This window comes from Tyto alba, unplaced genomic scaffold (assembly GCF_018691265.1).
Source record: "Tyto alba isolate M040663 unplaced genomic scaffold, T.alba_DEE_v4.0 Super-Scaffold_19, whole genome shotgun sequence".
NCBI classification, from domain to species: Eukaryota; Metazoa; Chordata; class Aves; order Strigiformes; family Tytonidae; genus Tyto; species Tyto alba.
The window spans coordinates 6,053,620-6,072,373 of NW_024881281.1; the positions used below are offsets into that span (position 1 = coordinate 6,053,620).

At 38.7% G+C, this 18,754-nt stretch overlaps 1 protein-coding gene across 4 annotated transcripts; it reads right to left on the reverse strand.

Annotated features, from left to right (window-relative positions):
• Positions 1–8,029: 8,029 nt before the first annotated feature.
• Positions 8,030–17,636, reverse strand: SLC13A2 (solute carrier family 13 member 2). Of its 4 annotated transcripts, none has more exons than XM_042791510.1 (11): positions 17,523–17,636; positions 17,073–17,209; positions 15,759–15,983; positions 14,696–14,884; positions 14,347–14,469; positions 13,217–13,438; positions 13,033–13,124; positions 12,306–12,427; positions 10,115–10,276; positions 8,996–9,133; positions 8,030–8,239 (listed from the first exon to the last, which is right to left on the reverse strand). In XM_042791510.1, exons 1-11 carry the CDS (start codon positions 17,619–17,621, stop codon positions 8,108–8,110), a joined length of 1,641 nt encoding a protein of 546 aa, XP_042647444.1. In that variant the 5' UTR covers positions 17,622–17,636; the 3' UTR covers positions 8,030–8,107. The 4 variants fall into 4 exon arrangements, with proteins under 4 accessions (XP_042647444.1, XP_042647443.1, XP_032860238.2 ...); XM_042791509.1 differs by having other exon boundaries at positions 14,696–14,876; positions 15,757–15,983; XM_033004347.2 differs by having other exon boundaries at positions 14,696–14,836; positions 15,753–15,983.
• Positions 17,637–18,754: the final 1,118 nt, after the last annotated feature.

An 18,754-nucleotide genomic window follows, 5' to 3' on the forward strand; every position in this document is an offset into this window, starting at 1 on the left:
ATTGTACAAAAGATGAAAGGAATTACAACGCATAAAAAGAAGTAATTGCAACCCAAGTTTTCATTCTAAATTCAGTTAAAAATGTTTCATGTTCTTAAGGAAGTATCATGAGGTCACTCTGAACACTCCAGTCAGTAAGCTTTCATAGGAAGCAATAAGATTGGTTCACCTTCACTGTCAACGCTTTGTAAGTCCTTAGTTTTAATGGTTTGATCAGTGAAATGAGAATACACTACAGCTACTCTACATTGCTTGAATGTCTCTTTGCTAGTGTTTTGTTTTGTTTTTTTTTTTTTCCTTTCTTGTTTTTTTGCACAGTATGCTTTTCACTCAGGCTCTTGTGACATCAGTGGCTAATGTCTGTGAGGAACTGCCTCAGGCCAGTGTGACTTTCAAAGGATAAGACAATTTGTTACCTTGCCAATGAACAGTTTATTACATTTCTAATTATTGTTATTAGTCTGGCAGGTGGTGCCATGCATGATATTTTTACAACTGCCAAAGATGCAGGTACTTCCTTCATGACAAAAAATAACCTGAGTAAGATTTAAAGAAAAAACAAGTATTCTGCTGTAGTAGGTGTTAGATAATTCTTTGTGCTAACGTGGTGTATACGACACTTGGCTATTTTTAAATCTTAAGCAAAACTTATTGATTCTTGAAAGATTTTGTTGTGAGACCAACTGTAATTAGAGTGTGTTAACAGCCTAAATTTGATACGAAGGTATCTCTCTCTCCCTCTCAAGCTCTTTCCTCTAATCTTTATTACTCTACTTGTTGTGTAAATTAAAGACTCATCATATTTACAAACTCTAACTCAGAGTTCATGTTAATCACCACCTAAGAATACTAAATAATCTTTCCCAATGAAGATGTAAGTTCCTAAACATAGAGACTTTGCTTTCTCTGGTTGATAGGGTTGCATGCGGTCAGATACAAGGGGGAAAAAAAAAAGATAGAAATACCGTGTGCATTTTGATATGGGCTAATGTAATACCATACTTACCCCTTTTGAGTCCAGTTCTACCCATCGCTATTTGTACAGGACAGTTGATAAAGCATGTCATGCCTTTTGCTTTGTCATGTATTCTGTGGCAAAACATGCTTTCTTAAACAGTTTCACACTGCTTATTCCACTCCAGTAAGTACTGAATGATTCCATGTCACACTATTACTAAAGAGAATAAACTAATTCAAAAGGAATAGAGCTAGGAAATAAATTTGCTATTTTCATGGCCAGCAGTAGATTGTTCTTATGTAGTCAGTATTGCAATAGCAGCTACTTTGTTCTTAGTCATGTAGCTGCTACCTTAACAAACGTGAAGCATGTTTGTCTGTCATTTTCCTGATACAAATAAAGTTGTAAAAAAAATTTTAAAATACTGAAACATTCTTTTTCTATATAGCTGCCTTTGCTTCTTCCCTGTTTGCCCAGGAATATCAAACAATCATATTCAGGAGAACCAGACACTTAGATTTGTTACAGTTAATCCAACTAGATTTTACTGTATTATACGTTAGTTCAAGGAACTAAAGAGATGGGACAGTCTTCTTGTCCAGCTCTATCTCTGTCCCCTACCTTGATGTTTTATGATATGGCTGCATTGTGACAAGTTTCCTTAATGCCACATTTATGTGCTGTAAAAATGGAATGTAAACTGGCAGCAACAAGAAATTAAGCGGTATCTCCTGTAAGGAAGGTGCATTGATACAATCATTTAGTACAAGATTTAGTGTTTTTGTCTTTCTGCGACTTAGAGGAACTGCAGCTGTGCTAGAATGGTTTCAGGATTTGGCTGACTTATGGATGCACCCGCCAGCACTCCAGGTAAGAACTGATCTTGCTGGAGCAGAGAGCATGGGCATGTTTTGGAGTCATTCCCTGCAGGGGCTGTTCAGCAGGTACAGTAGGCTAACAGTGGCACTGATTCAAAATAGTGGCTAGAAAGATATTTCATACTTGACTGCACCTGGTGCAGAGGAAACTAAAGATGTCAGTCCCCTCCCCTTTCCTCATCAATTGTCTCATATTTCTGAGATACAGGTGTGTGGTTACAGTGTAAACACACCAAAGATTTTTCTTCTAGGCTAATAAGCTGCATATTTTTTTTCTTATAGTATCTCTGCCAAAATATAGAAACATATGGTATGAACTCCTGCACTTCCACACACCCCGTGCACACTGGGGAGAAAGGCTTTTGTTTCTGGAGGCAGGATGGCAGACAGAACCTGCCCCTCCGGCAGCTATACTTCAGTATTTTCTGAATATATTTCAGAAATTTATTTTTGTCTTGTCTATACACCATGCTTTCTATCAATTGTCAGGGCATCTTAAATTAAGAGATAACGTATGGGCATGAAAGTGGAGTTTGTTTTTTCTGTGCCATTCACTGATCTTTCTGCTGTGACTATCCAGAAGGACTGCAGCACTAGCTGTGATCATTGGCTTTCACCACTAATTAGAGAAAAAACTGTTCTCTCTTCATCCCTAAGCTTGCAAGTCTCTGAAGTAGTCACCGGAGCAAATTCTGACAATGTTACTATTTTCTATGTAGCCTGGATGATAAAGTTGTAACACTAAAGGAATTACAAGGATTATTTCAGATTGCCTAGGTAGTATCTTGTAAGAGTATTATTTCTTCAGTATTGTTTGTAGCTCTTGACACCACAACACCACTTGCTTAGGTCTAAGGAGAAAAGAAAAAGCACAGGTGTGAGGAAGCTTGCATTGTACAACTGTGTTATCTGCAATGCAGACAAATGATTTATGATTGCATGTTTCATGTAGCAGGAATGATATTGCCAGGGGTAAGAATAAGGAGGAAAATTCAAACTCCCTTCAGGTGACAGACATCTTAAAAATAAAGAGGATCCTTTTGAATTTTCTGGCAAGTCTCATCAGGATAATCCTACAGCAAAAGAGAAAGGTGATTTTCCCTTTGCAGTCACTACCACTGACCCAGAATAACCACTACTCACTGTCGAAGATCCCCTTGTAAGGCAACCAGGAAACCTGGTGCCGTAACAGCTAACTGTACTGGGACTGTGTTCCCCTTCTGCTTTTGCTCACAACTTGCTCTTCTGACATTGTGCAATTCCATATTAACATGGACATTAGTTTCACAGACAACTCTGACCCCTTTTCCTTTTGCTTTATAGAAAGAAATGAGAAGCTCTGTAATAATCAGAATTAATGAAATTTGGTGTCCTAGGGCTTTTTGTTCCCTTCCAAAGAATAGAAAGCCCTAGGTCCCAGTGGCAGGTATTGGGAAAACTTGAAATTGCTCCACTTCTCATAGACTGGACAGGGATCAAGGGAAATGAGGAAATTCCCGTAATGCTGCTGGGTTGTCAAGAGAACCTTAATACTAATCTGAAGTTGGGTAAATAGTATAAACTTGAAGCAGGGTAAAGTTTTGATGGTTTAGTTGATCATACTTAATGTTACTATTTCAAGTACAGTGCCATCTGAAAGTAGTCACAGCTAATGCTTTCTCAAGGTAGATACCTTACACAGGCATACAAGGCCTGAGCCTTGGAGCAGTTGCATCTAAATCATGCATAACAGTACAGAAAGGTTGAACCCTTGAATTAACCATTCTGCTCCTTCTCTACTTTCAAGTTAGTTTATGCTTTGTGGTTTTTGACAATTTGAATCAATTTCATTAATTTTGCCATTACGCTGTCATGCGCTGCCTTTGAAAACTGTTCCTCTCGTTCCATTACTTTCCACTTAGCTACTTCAGGGTGTTTTCCGAGGAAGATCAACACCAGACTAGGCACTTGGCCTGGATTGAGGAACCTTGGGCATGCCCTGGCACAGTGTCTGCAGCCACCAGATGGCACATTGCAAGGGGATCGGTACATCCCAAATGGCAACCTGACGTCTGTTAGTATGATTAAAGGATAAATAATATTAAATGTTTCTTTAATAGGAGAAAATGCACAGCATTGACGGTAGTGATTAAGTTCTATTAAACAGTTGTTATTTTGGACACCAGGTGATTAGTACATTCAAACCACTTCATTTCCAGACTTTGGGACCTTGGTCATTACTAACTCAAATCATAAAGTTTGGTGAATCAAGTTGTAAATAGTTTTATTGGTTCCGTGTTGGAAAAAAATTGAGGGTTGCGAAATTCCTTGATGATTTAAAGTTACATAGTTCCTAAGTCCTTATACTTCTATTTTTATTCTTTATTTAGTTATTCATCATTGCAGAAATTTTAAACTCTATTTCTGCCTTTGCTAACACTAAAACCAACATGCTAATTGAGAGCAAAGAGTTGTGTTCCTAGAAAAATATGCCAAATGGAGAGTGTTGGAGTTTTGCACTAAGATGCACACTACTGCTGACATGACATAGTTATCAGAGTGAGGATTTACCTCCAAGGATAAGAGTGGAACTGCTCTTACAGCTTCTGGAGAAAGGTCCATATTTACATACATGCTGATGACTATTGAATAAAACACAGGACCTTCCTGTTTCTGTTGGTTTGTATTTTGCTTTCTGAAAATATTTGTCATCTTTTTGAGAATTATTTTATGTCCATTATATGATAAGTCTTTCTTCAAAGTAGTTGTTTGGGGTTTTTTGGTTTTTGTTTTGTTGGATTTTTTTTTGTTGTTGTTGTTTGTTTGTTTTTTGAAAGCTGAGGAATTAAATTGTAAGATCTAGATCCATTTCAAGGTTTCAGTGCTATACAACTAGGCTTCCTTAAAAATCATTTTAATGCCTTTTAGGTGACTGGGAGCAGATTTTTGGTTTCTCCAAACCAGCTCGAAGATTAGATAGACATGCTGGCTTTATCCTGCTTTAGCTTTGGAATTGTCTTGTGCTTTGTTAAGGCTGTTTATAATTTCAGTATTTGATGAAGTGACCCTTGCGTCACTTACATGCTACTTTACAAAATTCTGTCAAGATGTTTATGATGAAGTGCCTGTCTCAAATATAAGCTACTTTCATTGTTGTATTAGCCTGCTTAAAATTAATCTGGTTTTCTGGTGTGGTTGTGTGTCGTAGAAATGCCTATGTTTACCAGGATAAGTCCTTCATATTCTCTTTGGTGTACATGTATGTGCCTGTAGAACTTGTGTGTGTGCGCGTGTGTGTGTGCGTGTGCCCGGGCAAGGCAAGGCAAGACAGCACCATAACTGCAGGGAAAATGGAGGAGGTGACTGCGAGTCACCCACTTACTCACTGGCATATACTGTGGGAAACCTGTATTTTGTGGTTTTGTAGAGCACTTGCTTTTTAGAGAAGGCAGGCAAGAAGGCAGACATCCCCTTCTCATTAACAAATTTATCACTTAGAACTCTTATGTAAAACAAACGTAGTGTCAACTCTGAAATGAAGAGCTGCATTGGAAATCACACCTAACTCCAGCAGGTGCTGAGCTGGCAGTTTCACAGAAGATTGTGAAATTTGATCACACAATGGGAAATAGAGCCACTCCTTGAGGGCAATATCTGGAAACATAATGGGGAACCACCCTTCAAAGGTGATCTGTGTAATAATGGGGCTTAGAAACACTTTCTACCTGCTTTGCTTAGAAAATTACGAATATTTTTAATAGTGTTACTGGGTTTTGCACAAGCACACTATATTTAGCTGTACCTCAACTAGCCCTGTGCTCAGACACACCCAAGGCAATAAACTGCCCAGTGCATACTTGCTACTACCATCACTTCAAGGTGGAAACTAATAATGAGATTTCCCGTTCTCTTTATGTCCTGGTATTATTGTCAGCTTTTCTTCTCTGTCTACAGATGACAGCTTTTCACCTGCCTTCTTCTGGAAGCTGGGCATTTGTATACCCCTTGAGTAACTTTCGCTGCAGCCATTTTCTGGTAAGTCTCTAACCTTTATATACTCATACATGCTAATGAACACGGAACACCCAGCATTATGGCATCGGCCCTATGACACTCTGTGCTACTTGATGTCTCTCCTCTTTCTTCTGGAGATTGCCATAAAGATTGCACCTGTGCTCCTGCATGTACTTATGCACACCACAGCCTCTGAATAATGTAGACTAATAGAAAAGACTTCAAAGAATCATAACACAGTTTTAAAGGGCTGGAAGGAGAGGCTGATGGGAAATGTTATAAGAATTCAATGTTTCCTGCTTAGCTAAGCAGTAATTTAGAAGGACATGTAAACTATGGGCAAGTATTTCAAAGAAAACAAAAAGCAAACAAAAGCTATGCACACTGCCCTGATGCTGTGGACAAAGAGCAAAGAAGGGAGAGGCTTGCAGCAAATCATCTGCTTGAGTTTGTCATTTTTAGGTACTCAGACACAGGGTGAGCAGGGTAATGAAAATATTTAGACAGATTTGGATGTTATTTGATAGAGGTAAATGCAAAAGGAAAGAAGGTGAGTGGTTTAGGAGTGACCTGAGCAAGTCATTATGTGATTGAAATCAATTACCCAGGAGCTCATTAGCAAAAGAGAATAAATGTCCTTCCTTCTTGTGCTGTGGATATTCTGTTGGATCCCTATCACACATCAAATCAAAACACTAACTTTCAAAGCCACTGAAGGGTTCATACCAGACTGTTCTTTCTGAGACAGTGGTTTTCAAGAGCAACTGTGCTTGTCAGGCCAATGAAGCTATCAATGCAAGGGGAATCAGTGATCAGCAGGCACCAGAATTGTCTTGACAGTTGGAACCGGAAAGGAACTACTGCAGGTCAGTAAATACTAACATTTTATAAATCAAATGTACACTGCACTTTGTCCTTGCCTCCTAATAACTAGGATAGAGAAAGAAGATTTTGAACAGCATGCATGCTATTTTAGAGCGAAACTCGATCACGTTTGCTTTCGTTGAACCAATATAGTTCAAGTGGAATTGCAGAAGTGCAACAGACTTTGTGCAAAACTTAGGCAGGCAACAACAGAACAAAGCATTTAGCGCAAAGCTCAGGGGCACGTATGGTGTAACTGATCTGGCTGAACCCAACCTCATTTATGGTACTAAGTGCTTGATTTGGCCAAGTGTCTTTGGATATTCCAGTATCTTTGTCAGTTTGGTCATTAGGAGTCTGTGTGCTACTGAAAGTCAGTTCCAGGAGAATAGAGATTAAATATTTAACAGTATTAGGGGCTTTTGAAAAGGAAGATCGTGGGTTTGAGATTTCAAGAAAATTAGACTCTTAATAATAAAGTAATTATTAATTTAATGATAAGAGAAAATCAATTATGCTAACTTCTCTGATTATTTCAAGATATTTTAAGTAAGCACACAGACAAGCAGTTGATACATGGAAGACAGAAGTAGAAGCAGTGATACATAATAGGAAAAATCTCCATAACACGGGGGTACATAAAAAAAAATTCTTTAATTCAGTCTTATGTATTTTAGCACACAGAGATTCTCCCCTTATCAAGAAAATATTGCTGTTCTTACCATGACCTTGCAGGCTATAATCTTACATAAATAATAATGGCATGGATGTTCTAGGAAGAACCAGTCTTTTACATTCATAACAAGTGGACTGCAAATAAATATGTTTCAAAGTAATAGAATGGGCTGACGGTATGTGATTTGTCTGTAATCATACAACAAATGCCTTGCTGTGAATGCCCACAGAGTATATAATGATCATGTACATTTTGAACATATACATGGAGGCCTGTATACACATTTACAGGTGAATTGTCATATTAGTTGTGACAATACACAGATATATGCACGAAATCAGGAATGTAGAGTCTCTCTCCTTCCTTTCAAATACACAGCTCTCTTCTTTCTCACGGCAGATTTTAGACTTCACAGGTGGAGCTTGAAAAGCAATGTAGTTAGCACTTGGGGAAAATCTACCCCTGCAGAGGAAGAAAATCTAAAGATACCTGGAACAGTTGAAAAGCCAAAGGTTACCTTGTCTTACTGCTGGGGTACCAAAATTGCCTGCTAAACAGCACTGATAGGCAATTTTATTGCTGTTACCAACCGAATCGTTTTGCTTGCAGGTGACTTGTCCTTTTCCACAGAACAGGCCTGTCTCTTAGCCACTGCCTCGGCAAAACTTGTGTGGATGATAGTCTTGCTCTCATTGCAGTTCTGACAGAAACAGCTGTTGGTTCTCCTGCCTCTCCATGTCACGCACATGTACCTGTCCTGTTTGCCCAAGATGGGAAAGTTTGCAGTTGGAACAAAGACGAACCCCAGGTGTTGATGGCTAGAGTTATCGTCAGAACTCCTAGAATGTTGAGTACAATCCCAGCTTTGGCCTACAATTAAAAAAGAGAAGCATTATGACTTGAACCGAGTACTTTTTTCCCTCCTTGCTGATTAGGATTGTTTGTACGGTTAAACTTTCTCTTTGGCCTTTTTTCACAACACCATCAAATTACATTTAAGCTAGTTTTCTTCACAAATATAATTTTTATTAGGGGAAAATGAGTTTCCATTGGATAAAACTCCTAAGCTAGAAGTCCTGAAATCTTTTTAATCCACTTATGTAAGACTTTCTCTTCTGACCTGGCATGTGTCTAATGTTGCTTTGGATTTTTTCTTGGATCAGTTATAAATAAGAAAAGTTATCAAGAGACATGGCATCCCTGTCCATCTTTCCTTAACATAGTGAGAAAGGGCATTGGGGCAGCCCAGTGAGATGTGCTAGGCTTTCCCCTAGTCTCTGCAGAAGGACTGGCCAGGTGATAGGACTCTTTGACATCCATATAATCTGCATTTGGGATTTTTGAACAGTTAGACATTGCCATTTCTCACCGACAACAAGCTCTTGCTGGAACATCTTCAAGAGGCCTTGGCTGTTCTTTAAAAGCTCAATAGCATCTTTATAAGGCTCTAAGGAGATATTAGAGTCAGTGTGAGCCTTTATTAATTCATACATATGTTTTTCTTTCCATTCGATGTAAGCTGAGTACAGTGAATTTTCTAACACTCTTTCAAGAAAAAACAGTACTAGAAAAAGGAAAGATAAAAACTAATGATGAAAATTCCAAGAAGAATGCGCTTTTCCTCACCATATCTATAACCCTGAGTTGTCCATATGAGAAGACAATGGCGTTAGGAGGAGTGGCCACTGGGAGCATGAACGCCAATGATGCAGAAAGTGTACAAGGCAGCATGACATAGAGTGGATGGAGGCAGATCGCTTCAGCCTATGCAAAAAAAAAGAGAGCAAAGATAAAGATGACGGTTTTGATACACAGAAATGCATAGAAGTCTTTTGGCAGAAGACTGATTGCATTTGTCCATGTCAGGAACCTTGTTCTTTCACAAACACTGCAGCCACTCACGTTTAGGTTCTGCTTTAGAAACTTCTAGCCAATGCCTTTATGCAGCAAATGCAAGAATTGATTTTGTGGCTAGTGCTTTGTGTTCCTGATTGTGCAATCTGATTGCTGCTGCAGTGTACATTAATAATAATGCTTGTATTCAACCCTTAAAGGAGGAAAGAAATTAGATTGGCTTCAAACTGGTTAAGAACAAAATTAAATTATCACAGGAAGCAGGGTATCCCAAGCTCTGAAGGTGAGTGGCTCAGTTTAGGGATTAGCTGGAGTCTGTTTCATATGCAAAAAGATTTTGGTGGAGTTTATTCCAGTTTCTGTCTGGAACCAGCTTTTCATGCTGCAGAACTATGTCTACCCCAGCAACAGGAGTCTCCTGTGGAAATGCAGAAGTGTGAATTAGGTCATAGAGCTTGACTAATGCTATCACCTTCAGAGACTTCTGGAAGGCTAGTGGTCGGAGTGAAATACAGTAATGGAATGTTGCAGGGAAGCAAATGCTGCTGCTGTTGCTGTCTCTATGCAGAACAAATAGGAAAAAACAAGTACAGCTGGCAGTGACCTCATGAGGTTGTTTAGGCCAGGAGGCAAAGTCTAATATGCCAATGAATTTAATCCCTTTGCTTTTCACCTGCAATGATTTTAGAAAGGTTGAACTAAGCACAGTGTGTGTGAATATATATTCACGCACATACATATACATATATTTTAAGGCTTGTATTCCTGATTGGATACATGAACCAGTGCTTGGCTATATCAGCCAGTTAGTTTTTGTAATTGAGCAGATGTATGCTTGGAGAAAAGTTGAAAGCTGTTCTTATAAGAGTATTTTGAAACACTGGAACTTACCATTGAAGCCAGAATAGGGAGAAAGAGGGTAGTGGTGGCCACATTGCTGGTGCACTCTGTGAAAGTGGCAATAAGGAGACACAACAGGAGAGCAATAGCTGGATGAGGGATTTGCTGCAGAGGAGTCAGTTTGCTACCTAACCATGAAGACAGACCAGATTCCTGTAACAGAGGAAAGAGATCTGTCAAGATAGTAGGCTGGGGAAGAAATACCCACATCACAGTCCAATTACATTTCTCATACCAATTGTGCTTTCCCTTCTTATAGTTCTCATACAAAGTGCTTTCTGTAGAAAAACATGTAAGCAGCAATGCTCATAGACACAATAAATAAAACAAAACATGCTTTCCTTTCCAAAGAATTCAAAAAAGAAGATATTACATTTACAGTATGTTATTGATAGCAAATGATTATTTCTCTGTCCAGGCCATTAATTGTACATGATAAATATTTGGGACTTTTTAAAAAAAAATCTATATAAAGAACTTTGAACTCACTTTCTAAAATACTTGCATCTATCTTAGCAGATATTCTAGTGATTTAATGTAATTTCATCATGTTGTCTGATATCTTGATCAACTATCTGATGCTTTTCATACCTTTCATCCTTCTCAGTCACTGAAAAATACCAGCATCTTCCCTGTCATTCTGGGCTGTAGTTTGGGCATCATTATTATTCAGCTGTTCTTCTCAAGAGAACATATCCTAACTGTGCCTGTCATGCTGCTTCATGCATTATGGCCTTTCTCACTAGTTTTGCGATCACTGTTTTCCTTCAAGTCCTCTCTATTTCATATCTTAGTTACTTCAACCTGTCTCTTCTGATGTTGAAAAGTGCTATCCCACAGGAGGGTTGGAATCTGTCTTGAAAGGACTAGTCTAATTCCCTGTCCTCGGTCAGGATTGGCTCTACCTAAATTATTACTGATAGAAGTATAAAATCTCTTGCAAAGAAGTTTCCCTCAGATCTCCCCAGATAATTTTTTCAAGTGCTTAACTATCTTGACAGTTGGAATATTTTCCTGTTGCTTAACCCGAATCTCTGTTGCTTCGGTGTAAGCCCTTTAGCACCATCAGAATATAAAAAAGTATACTATATTTCTTCTTGCAGCAGCTTTTATGTATTTGATGCCTTATTCTAGAATAAGTGAATGTAATTTCTTCAATCTTTCCTTTACCAGGCATGTCTCCCAGAGATCTGATCATTCTTACTACCTTCCTCTAAACTTTCTTCATATAGCCCACGTTGTTGAAGACTGATATCCAAAACTGAATACATTATTGTACCTGAGGGCTTACCAGTCCTGAGTGGAACAATTATATTTTACATGTCTTATGTATGATGGTCCAACCTATAGTTTCTAGTTGTGTGCTTTGTTCTCAGTAGCAATATAAAAATATTGACTAGAATAAGGTGTATGAGCAGCTTTAAAACTCGTCTAGTCATTTCCACATCTTGCATTTGTGATACTTCATTATTTCTTCCTATTTCCCATTTTTAATTGCAGCCTTGTTTTCTAGAAACACTTTTCCAGGTCATTGTGATCTTTGAATTCTAAACTAGTATTTCCAGGAACTTGAAGCCTTTTACAATTTGCTTATTGTCTATAGATTTAATAAATGTATTGTCTGTTCCATCATCTAAGCCATTACTGAAAAATAATTTGTAGCACCAGACTCCTGGCAGATGCCTGCAGAAGTATGTCAGTACATCCTTTGGTTTGACAGCCAGATGTTTTTATCTGCTCCTGAAGGTTCTCTAGCTAGTTCTACATTTGTCTTCTAGTAGTTTAATTTAAGAAATATTTCCATAAATAGTTCATTTTAAATAGTTTGGAGACCCATCCTGGGCATGTTATCTCCTCATGCTTGCCACATCAGTTAAGTTTTATTTAACAGAACCTTTAATGTGTTGGGGTAGTTTCCTCATCCTCCACTTTTCTAGAAACACAGTTACCCATGCTGCCTTGATTGGTAGTAACATCCCAGTTGCACAGGCAACAATAAAGATTTGTTCTAATTACAGGACTCCTTGTAAGGTTAGTGAAGTCTGTCCTACAGCCACCAGCTGAGGAAATGCGTGTTCGGTGCTACCAGCATGCCCTCTTGTGTTCTGGGAGAGTGAGTCTGGAAAGCAAGATGGAAAACACCCAGGAAGACACAAACACCAGGTAAGCAAAGGAATGTTACCTCACTGCCTTTGGCTAAGGCAAAGCCACCTCCCAGCAGAAACACGATGTTCCATGGCATTTTCTGGTGAGCTACTTTCCAATCCAAGAGAGCTGGAGGTGCTCGGAACTTTGACTTGCAGCCTAAAATCCAAAAAGATTTTGTAAGCCATGTTACATTCTCCAAAGAAAGGAGGACTTCCTGGTGGGAGATGAGTTTAGTCTGAACATCAGGAAACACTTCTGTCAGCAAGATCAAATAGACTGTGGAATTATCTCCTAAAGCAAATGAGAGCCTCATTAACAAAGATTTTAAAAGTTGAGTAGAAAAAATAATAATAAATGATCTACACCTGCTCCAAGAGGCATAGTAGAATACAGGTAAGAGTGAGTTAAAAGTATGGCAACATATCTGCAGAACTGTGTGTGTTTCTGTTAAGTCATGTATTTTCTCCTGAAGACTCCAGCTTCAGAAGCTCTTATGTATGTGTATACACTATATATGTATAGTGTGTATACACCATATGGGTATACTAGCGCCTGGAACACTGCTGGGATAAGAGTTTTGTACTTAGTTAAATTACAACTTATGTGGGATATATGCCTCGCCTTGCCTAAAGCATACAGCTGCAGCTATGCAAGGAGAGCAGTTTGAAATCTTGTTTAGTGTTTGAAGTTTCCTCTGTAAATCTAAAACTCCCTGTGTACCTATTCTGGCAGTTGAATTTTCATGCCTTCAGTAAACTTACCTGTTTGTTGTTTATCATTGTTAGAAATGTCAGAAGGGATGATGAACAACAAAATTGAAATGAAGATGGCAACTGTAGCGTCAGTGACATAGCTGCAATAGATCAGTCAGAAATTTAGTCTAGCCGTGTATGAAGTCTAGCCTACTTAATTTTTATTCAAAGCGAGGAGGAAAAGTGGTGATACCTTTTACCATTTTTGTTGAAAAGAACTGTTGCCCAACCTGGTATGAAACCAGGGTCTCTTGTAAACCAGAGCAGTACCAGTAGTATGAAGAGGATCAAAACTGCTATTTCTGCAAATTTCATTGAGCCCAATTTCTTGCTCTCTTCCTTAATAGTATCATAGGCCTGTTGCTCCTTAGCCTTTGCAGAGGCATTTGCAGCACAACCAAAATTCTTCTGAAAACTAGAAGAAAATGGACAAGAAATATCTGAGAAATTTGCCAAATATCCTCAGAGTTAAGAATCCAAATTTTATACTCAGTCATATTGTCTTTTAGATATATGTATTTATATGCACATCTAGAAATTATATATATTATTATCATAGAGTCAGCAGCCATAGGTATTGGATAGTAATTGCATTGTACTGTGTATTGCCAACATGATCAGAGAGAAGCTTCCTGCCCCTAAAAGCTCATGATTTAACTATAAATAGGTGTGCTATCTGAATACACAGGGAAATAATGACAATGTTAGTGCGATTGACAAGGTTATATGATCACCAGGAAGTAAACAGTTGCCAAGCTTTTTAAATGACAGAAAAGGAGAATTTTGAAAGAGGAATTTGAAGACAAAGGTCTTCAAATACATTTCAGGTATTACAGCACTCTTCCCATTTGAAAGAAAGGAGGTTGTGGATAAAACAAAAGTGATAGGCTAAGTATTAAACAGGCAGGTAATGCAAGCCAGTTGTGTGGGTGATTAGCATCGAGAACTGGCACAATACTAATCTTCTAGGTCTGTAGCAACTCTTGTCACAAAGGTATTTACCAGCTATATGTAGAAATCAGTTTTGTGGTTTGAAGCACAACAATCTTTCAGGACATGAAAGCAATGCTGCAGAACAGGTTATATGCAGTTTAAACTTCCTATTTTCATCTCCGGAGTATGTTTAGCTGGGATTTGATCAGGTTGCTTGGAGAAAAAAACGTTGCAGTATTTTAACAGATACTTAGTATGCAGGTCTGCTACTCTCTTGCTGTCTGACTTTCAAGCATAGGCTCATCAATAAAAGTATCACTTGTGTTACAACATGTAATGAGGACTTGATAACATGCCCCTGAGATATATTAGTGTGTAAAGGGTACTTACTTAAAGCCCAAGTACAGTATCTGCAGCCATATCCAAGTCAAAACCAGTAACACAATCATGGTGGGGAAGGCGAAGGAGAACCAAGAGGCAAAGTTGATGATATGGCCATTGTTAGGAAAGAGCCTGTAACGTGCAGACAGCTGTTAGCTTCCAAAATTCTGCACTCTCTTCTGTATTTAATTAATAATTCAGACAAGTGGAGGCACTATGAGGCCCACTAAGGAAGAGAAGCTAACTTCCTGAGAAAGTTACCAAATTGATATTTTCCTTCTCTGTGTTGGCTGGAAGTCAGCTGTAGCAGAATGATGCAGTTTACTGGGTATGTAATCCCAAATGCAACCAGACTTACTCATCAACTTGTCCTTGCAGTACCAGATTTGGTGTTGTCCCAGTCAGAGTTGCAATCCCTCCAATACTGGCTGAGTAACAAATGCAGAGAGACATTCCCTTGCAGAAATTCCTGTGTTTCTCCTCTAGCAGATTTTCATTTCTCTTTCTGTCTTCCTCAACTGTCAGGACATGACTACCACCTAGGTCCCAAGACAGGAACAAAAGAGTTACAGAAGCTAGATTGGACAGAAATAGATCGTGTGCCTGTGTAATTCAGTATTTCAAGGCTAGGACACAATGGACTCAAAGCTGAAGGAGCCATATTTCCTCATTTTAAGGCTGGCATTGTTAATTGTTTGACCTTCTGTCCATTTTCACTGGTTGTCTTGATACAGAGCAGTTTTTCAGGAGAAGTTGAAATGTGTGATAAAGTCTGAACATACTGGTGACACTTCTCGGTGAACTTGGGCATTGTCTGAACTGCAGGTGGAGGGGAGAGAGGCAAGAATTCAGGGAGGTGCAACAGACTCAGACGAGTTGGACTGAAGGGAACTTGTTCTGTACCATCACCTGACTGCTGGCACTGAGATTTACATTCCAAAACACCCGAGCTGTCTCAAAGATGAGAAGAGGGTAAAGAGATATTGTGCATGATTGTATATCTTTGGATTAGAAAGATCATTTTAATCCCTAACCTGGCATGAAATAGGCCAGGAATTTTCCCTTGGAAATCCCCTATTATCTGATGAGTTACACAGTAGATAATAATTGAACTAACATAAATATATAGAGAAATATCAAACCTAATGTAAAATCTTAGCTAATGCAGAATTTATACATTTCGTTGTTTTATTGATTAGTTATCATCACTTTGTGTTTTCAATCTATTTCTAACTTCAACCAAGTCAGTAGAATTTACTATCTGGTTCATGGAAGAGCCTCATACATGCTGTCTGATACAGTCAGGATGCTTTGGGTATGTTCTTCTTTTAGACTTTACTAGCAACTATAATTACAGTGAAGAAGGCATCAAGTCATCCTCCATTATCCCAAAGAGAAAAACACCCATAATCCACTCACCTTTTGCCTCTGTTTCTTTGGAGCTTTCTGGTTTAGTTGACTCTTCCTGCAGCTCAAAGGCTTTATTGATGTTTTCAGATGCTTGGCCAGCTGTGCCGGACTCCATTTCTGACTTGTGCAACTGTTCCAACACTGCTTGTGCTATTGGGACCATCATGGCCGTGGTGGCGGTATTGCTGATCCACATCGACAGGAAGGCGGTCACAATCATGAAACCCATGAGAAGCCTGAAATGCAGAGGTTCGAAAAAGCCAGGTCAGAACTCAGCACTGCAATGCCCTTTTTTGTCATAAAGCTTTGGTTACAAATGCGGGGTTTAGAAAATGCTTAGCAATTCACATCTAGCCCTTTCTCTTACCCTAGTCTGCTTTGTGAATGACACAGTAAGATATAACATAAATTTGTCTTTTCACAGTTTCAGCCAGTTGTGCTTTTACATTCTTATGACTAGGAAAACAGAAGCTGGTATCTTGGAGCAAATAGTTTATTTAGTCAGTATCCTGCTTATTCTGCATGCTTCTGAGGAAGACATACCATCTCAATAACACATGTTAATGTATTATAATATATTTTGAAGAGGAATTTTAAGCTGAATTTGATCCCAAATGGCAATCAGTTTAAGCCACAAGGAAGATCATCTCTTTTTTTTTTTTTTTTTTTTTGTAATTTTATCCCACCTCTATCATTTAAGATTCCCTTCTTACTTGTATAAAATTCTAATCCTTGCTTCAGTATTACTATGTTATTTGTCTCAAAATTATTCTTTAGATGAGATGTAGATTATATATTGAATGAAAAGGGCTTTATCTTGTATGCATTTTTATTCTATTGCTTTGTAATTTCCTTCAGTATTCCCTCTTATAATCCAAGCCAAATTAAATAGGGCCATGTAGCCTATGAATATCTTAAAGTTCTAGTCTGGGAAACATTTTTTGTTCTCAAGACAAGCATCCTCATATTTTCTCTTCTCTTTGCAATCGGTATAACAGTTGGAGAGCATATGTTTTCTGTGTTTCAGCTGTAGTCTTTCCTGATTGCCTAAAGCTGTGCTTCTGGCCAGGCCTAGCAGCACCCTGGTCTTTTCAGTGTTGACTCTTGTGTTTCTATTTCTCCACCTAAATCCATTTGGAATTCAAAAAAGAGGCACCAGGTTTGTAACACATCAGAGGACCCCCATTGGCAAGGTTTGCTCAGGCTCTAACTCACTTGGACTGTAGGAAAGCATTTGTAGGATATGATTTGCAGATTCACATAAGAGATAGGAACTAATGTCATAAAGTCCTTTATCCTACAGTGTTTTCACGACTGTTACTTACAGGGCTGGTCTGACACCTGTGATAAGCAAGACCCGCAGAGCAACGCGCTTGTGTAGGTGCCAGTTCTCAATAGCAATGGCCATCAGCAGTCCCCCAATAAAAAGCATATTGGTGTCCTTCAAGTACTCCCTGCAGACCTGTAACATGGAGCGAGGGAGCAAAAATGATGAGGAGAAGCCAATGTTTAGAGAGAAGGCGCCTTCTGAAGGAGGATCTTGTCCCAAAGACATTAGTACCCAGTAACTATGGGTTGCATCTAAATAGTGAATTTGCTTTGATTTCAGATTACCAGCTCCACCCAGAGTTCACTCCAGGCTCATGCAAGTTCTGTTCCCTTTGTAACAATAATGCAATTTTCTATTCTTTGCACCTCACTCTAGAAATCACCCTGGAAATAATCCCAGAATAAGTGAAGCTGACCAATAAATACATAGGCAAACATGTACTTACTGTTGTTGAATCCATGATATTCATTAGCGGGAAGAGCAGGACAGGAAAGAGAGCTGTGACAGCCAACGGCAAAGCTTCTGTGCACCAAAACAGTGCCATCACTATGATAATATAGCCACACTGGGCCTCCTGACAGAAGAAGAGTACATGCAGTCAGAACATACTGTACATCTCGCTTAGGCTTTGAGAAGGCAACAGCCCATAATTATATTCATTGCCTGATAAAGGGATTAGAGAAAAGGTTATTTTCCGTATTTCTCTCCCATCTATCCTCCTATCTATGCAGATCCTAATCAGATGACAAGCTATTCAACAATCTTGTCAGAACTGTGAGGAAAAGATGGAGGCCTCCAATGGGGAAAACCAAGAAACTTTGGAAAAGAAACAAATGGATGACTTTGAACCCTTCATGATAAGGGATTGGCAGTCCCTGCACAGACTTCTTGGTTTTGCTGATGGTGGTATTTTCATTTTATATATTTCTGTCTTTGAGTTTCAGAAATAGTTACTGATCCAGTCAAGGTTTCTCCACGTTTTTTCCCATGTTTCAGGACATGGCCCAGATGAATCCCAACTAATTTCAACAGCCTTGATTCCTTGTACTGGAAATACTTTTATTTATATTTAATTGGATTTTTAGCTTAGTACAGACTTCGAAAGGCTTGCTGACAAACTGGTCACAGATTAGTTTCAGCTTCCACTGACTTTGTCTTCTCTAAAGAAAGCACAATCCCCTGTTTCATGTTAGTCTTTTTCTGAGAATACACTGATTTAATTCTGCTTTGGACAACCACTCCAAATCTTATATAAAAATATTTAACTCGGTTCCTTTACACTAAACAGATTCAAAATAACTTGTCATCAACAGATTTTTCTTATGGCTGGGATGATGAAAAATGCAAGGAAAAGTAACATTGCAGGTTACAACGTCTTCCTCATTTTGGAACTAGCACAGTAGTGGGTGACAGCAAATCCAAAGTAAGAAAAAAGTGGTTGTGTGGTCTTGGATCAAGGATGTGCACTGAAATATACTGGACAGTATGAATGAAAATATAGTGATGCTTATTGAGGAAACAATGAAGAGATGGAAATTGTAATGGCTAGATTGCAGAGGATTAAAGCAAGGAGCTGGAATAACGGCTGGAAGGATCAAACTTGTGATGCTTTAGAACAGGCTCAGGACTTCTGAACATGGTGTGGAAGTTTCAGAGCTGGTGAAGGGAAAGGATGAA

Bases quoted from the DNA above. Each gene is read 5' to 3' on its own strand.
- SLC13A2 (XM_042791510.1), bottom strand. From the start codon at position 17,621: ATGGCACTGTTTTGGTGCACAGAAGCTTTGCCGTTGGCTGTCACAGCT. The intron at 14,885-15,758 runs AGGTGAGTGGAT...GTTCCTGTCTTG, and splicing joins TCCAAAGAAACAGAGGCAAA to GGACCTAGGTGGTAGTCATG. The intron at 13,125-13,216 runs GTATCACCACTT...GATCTATTGCAG, and splicing joins TTCAACAAAAATGGTAAAAG to CTATGTCACTGACGCTACAG.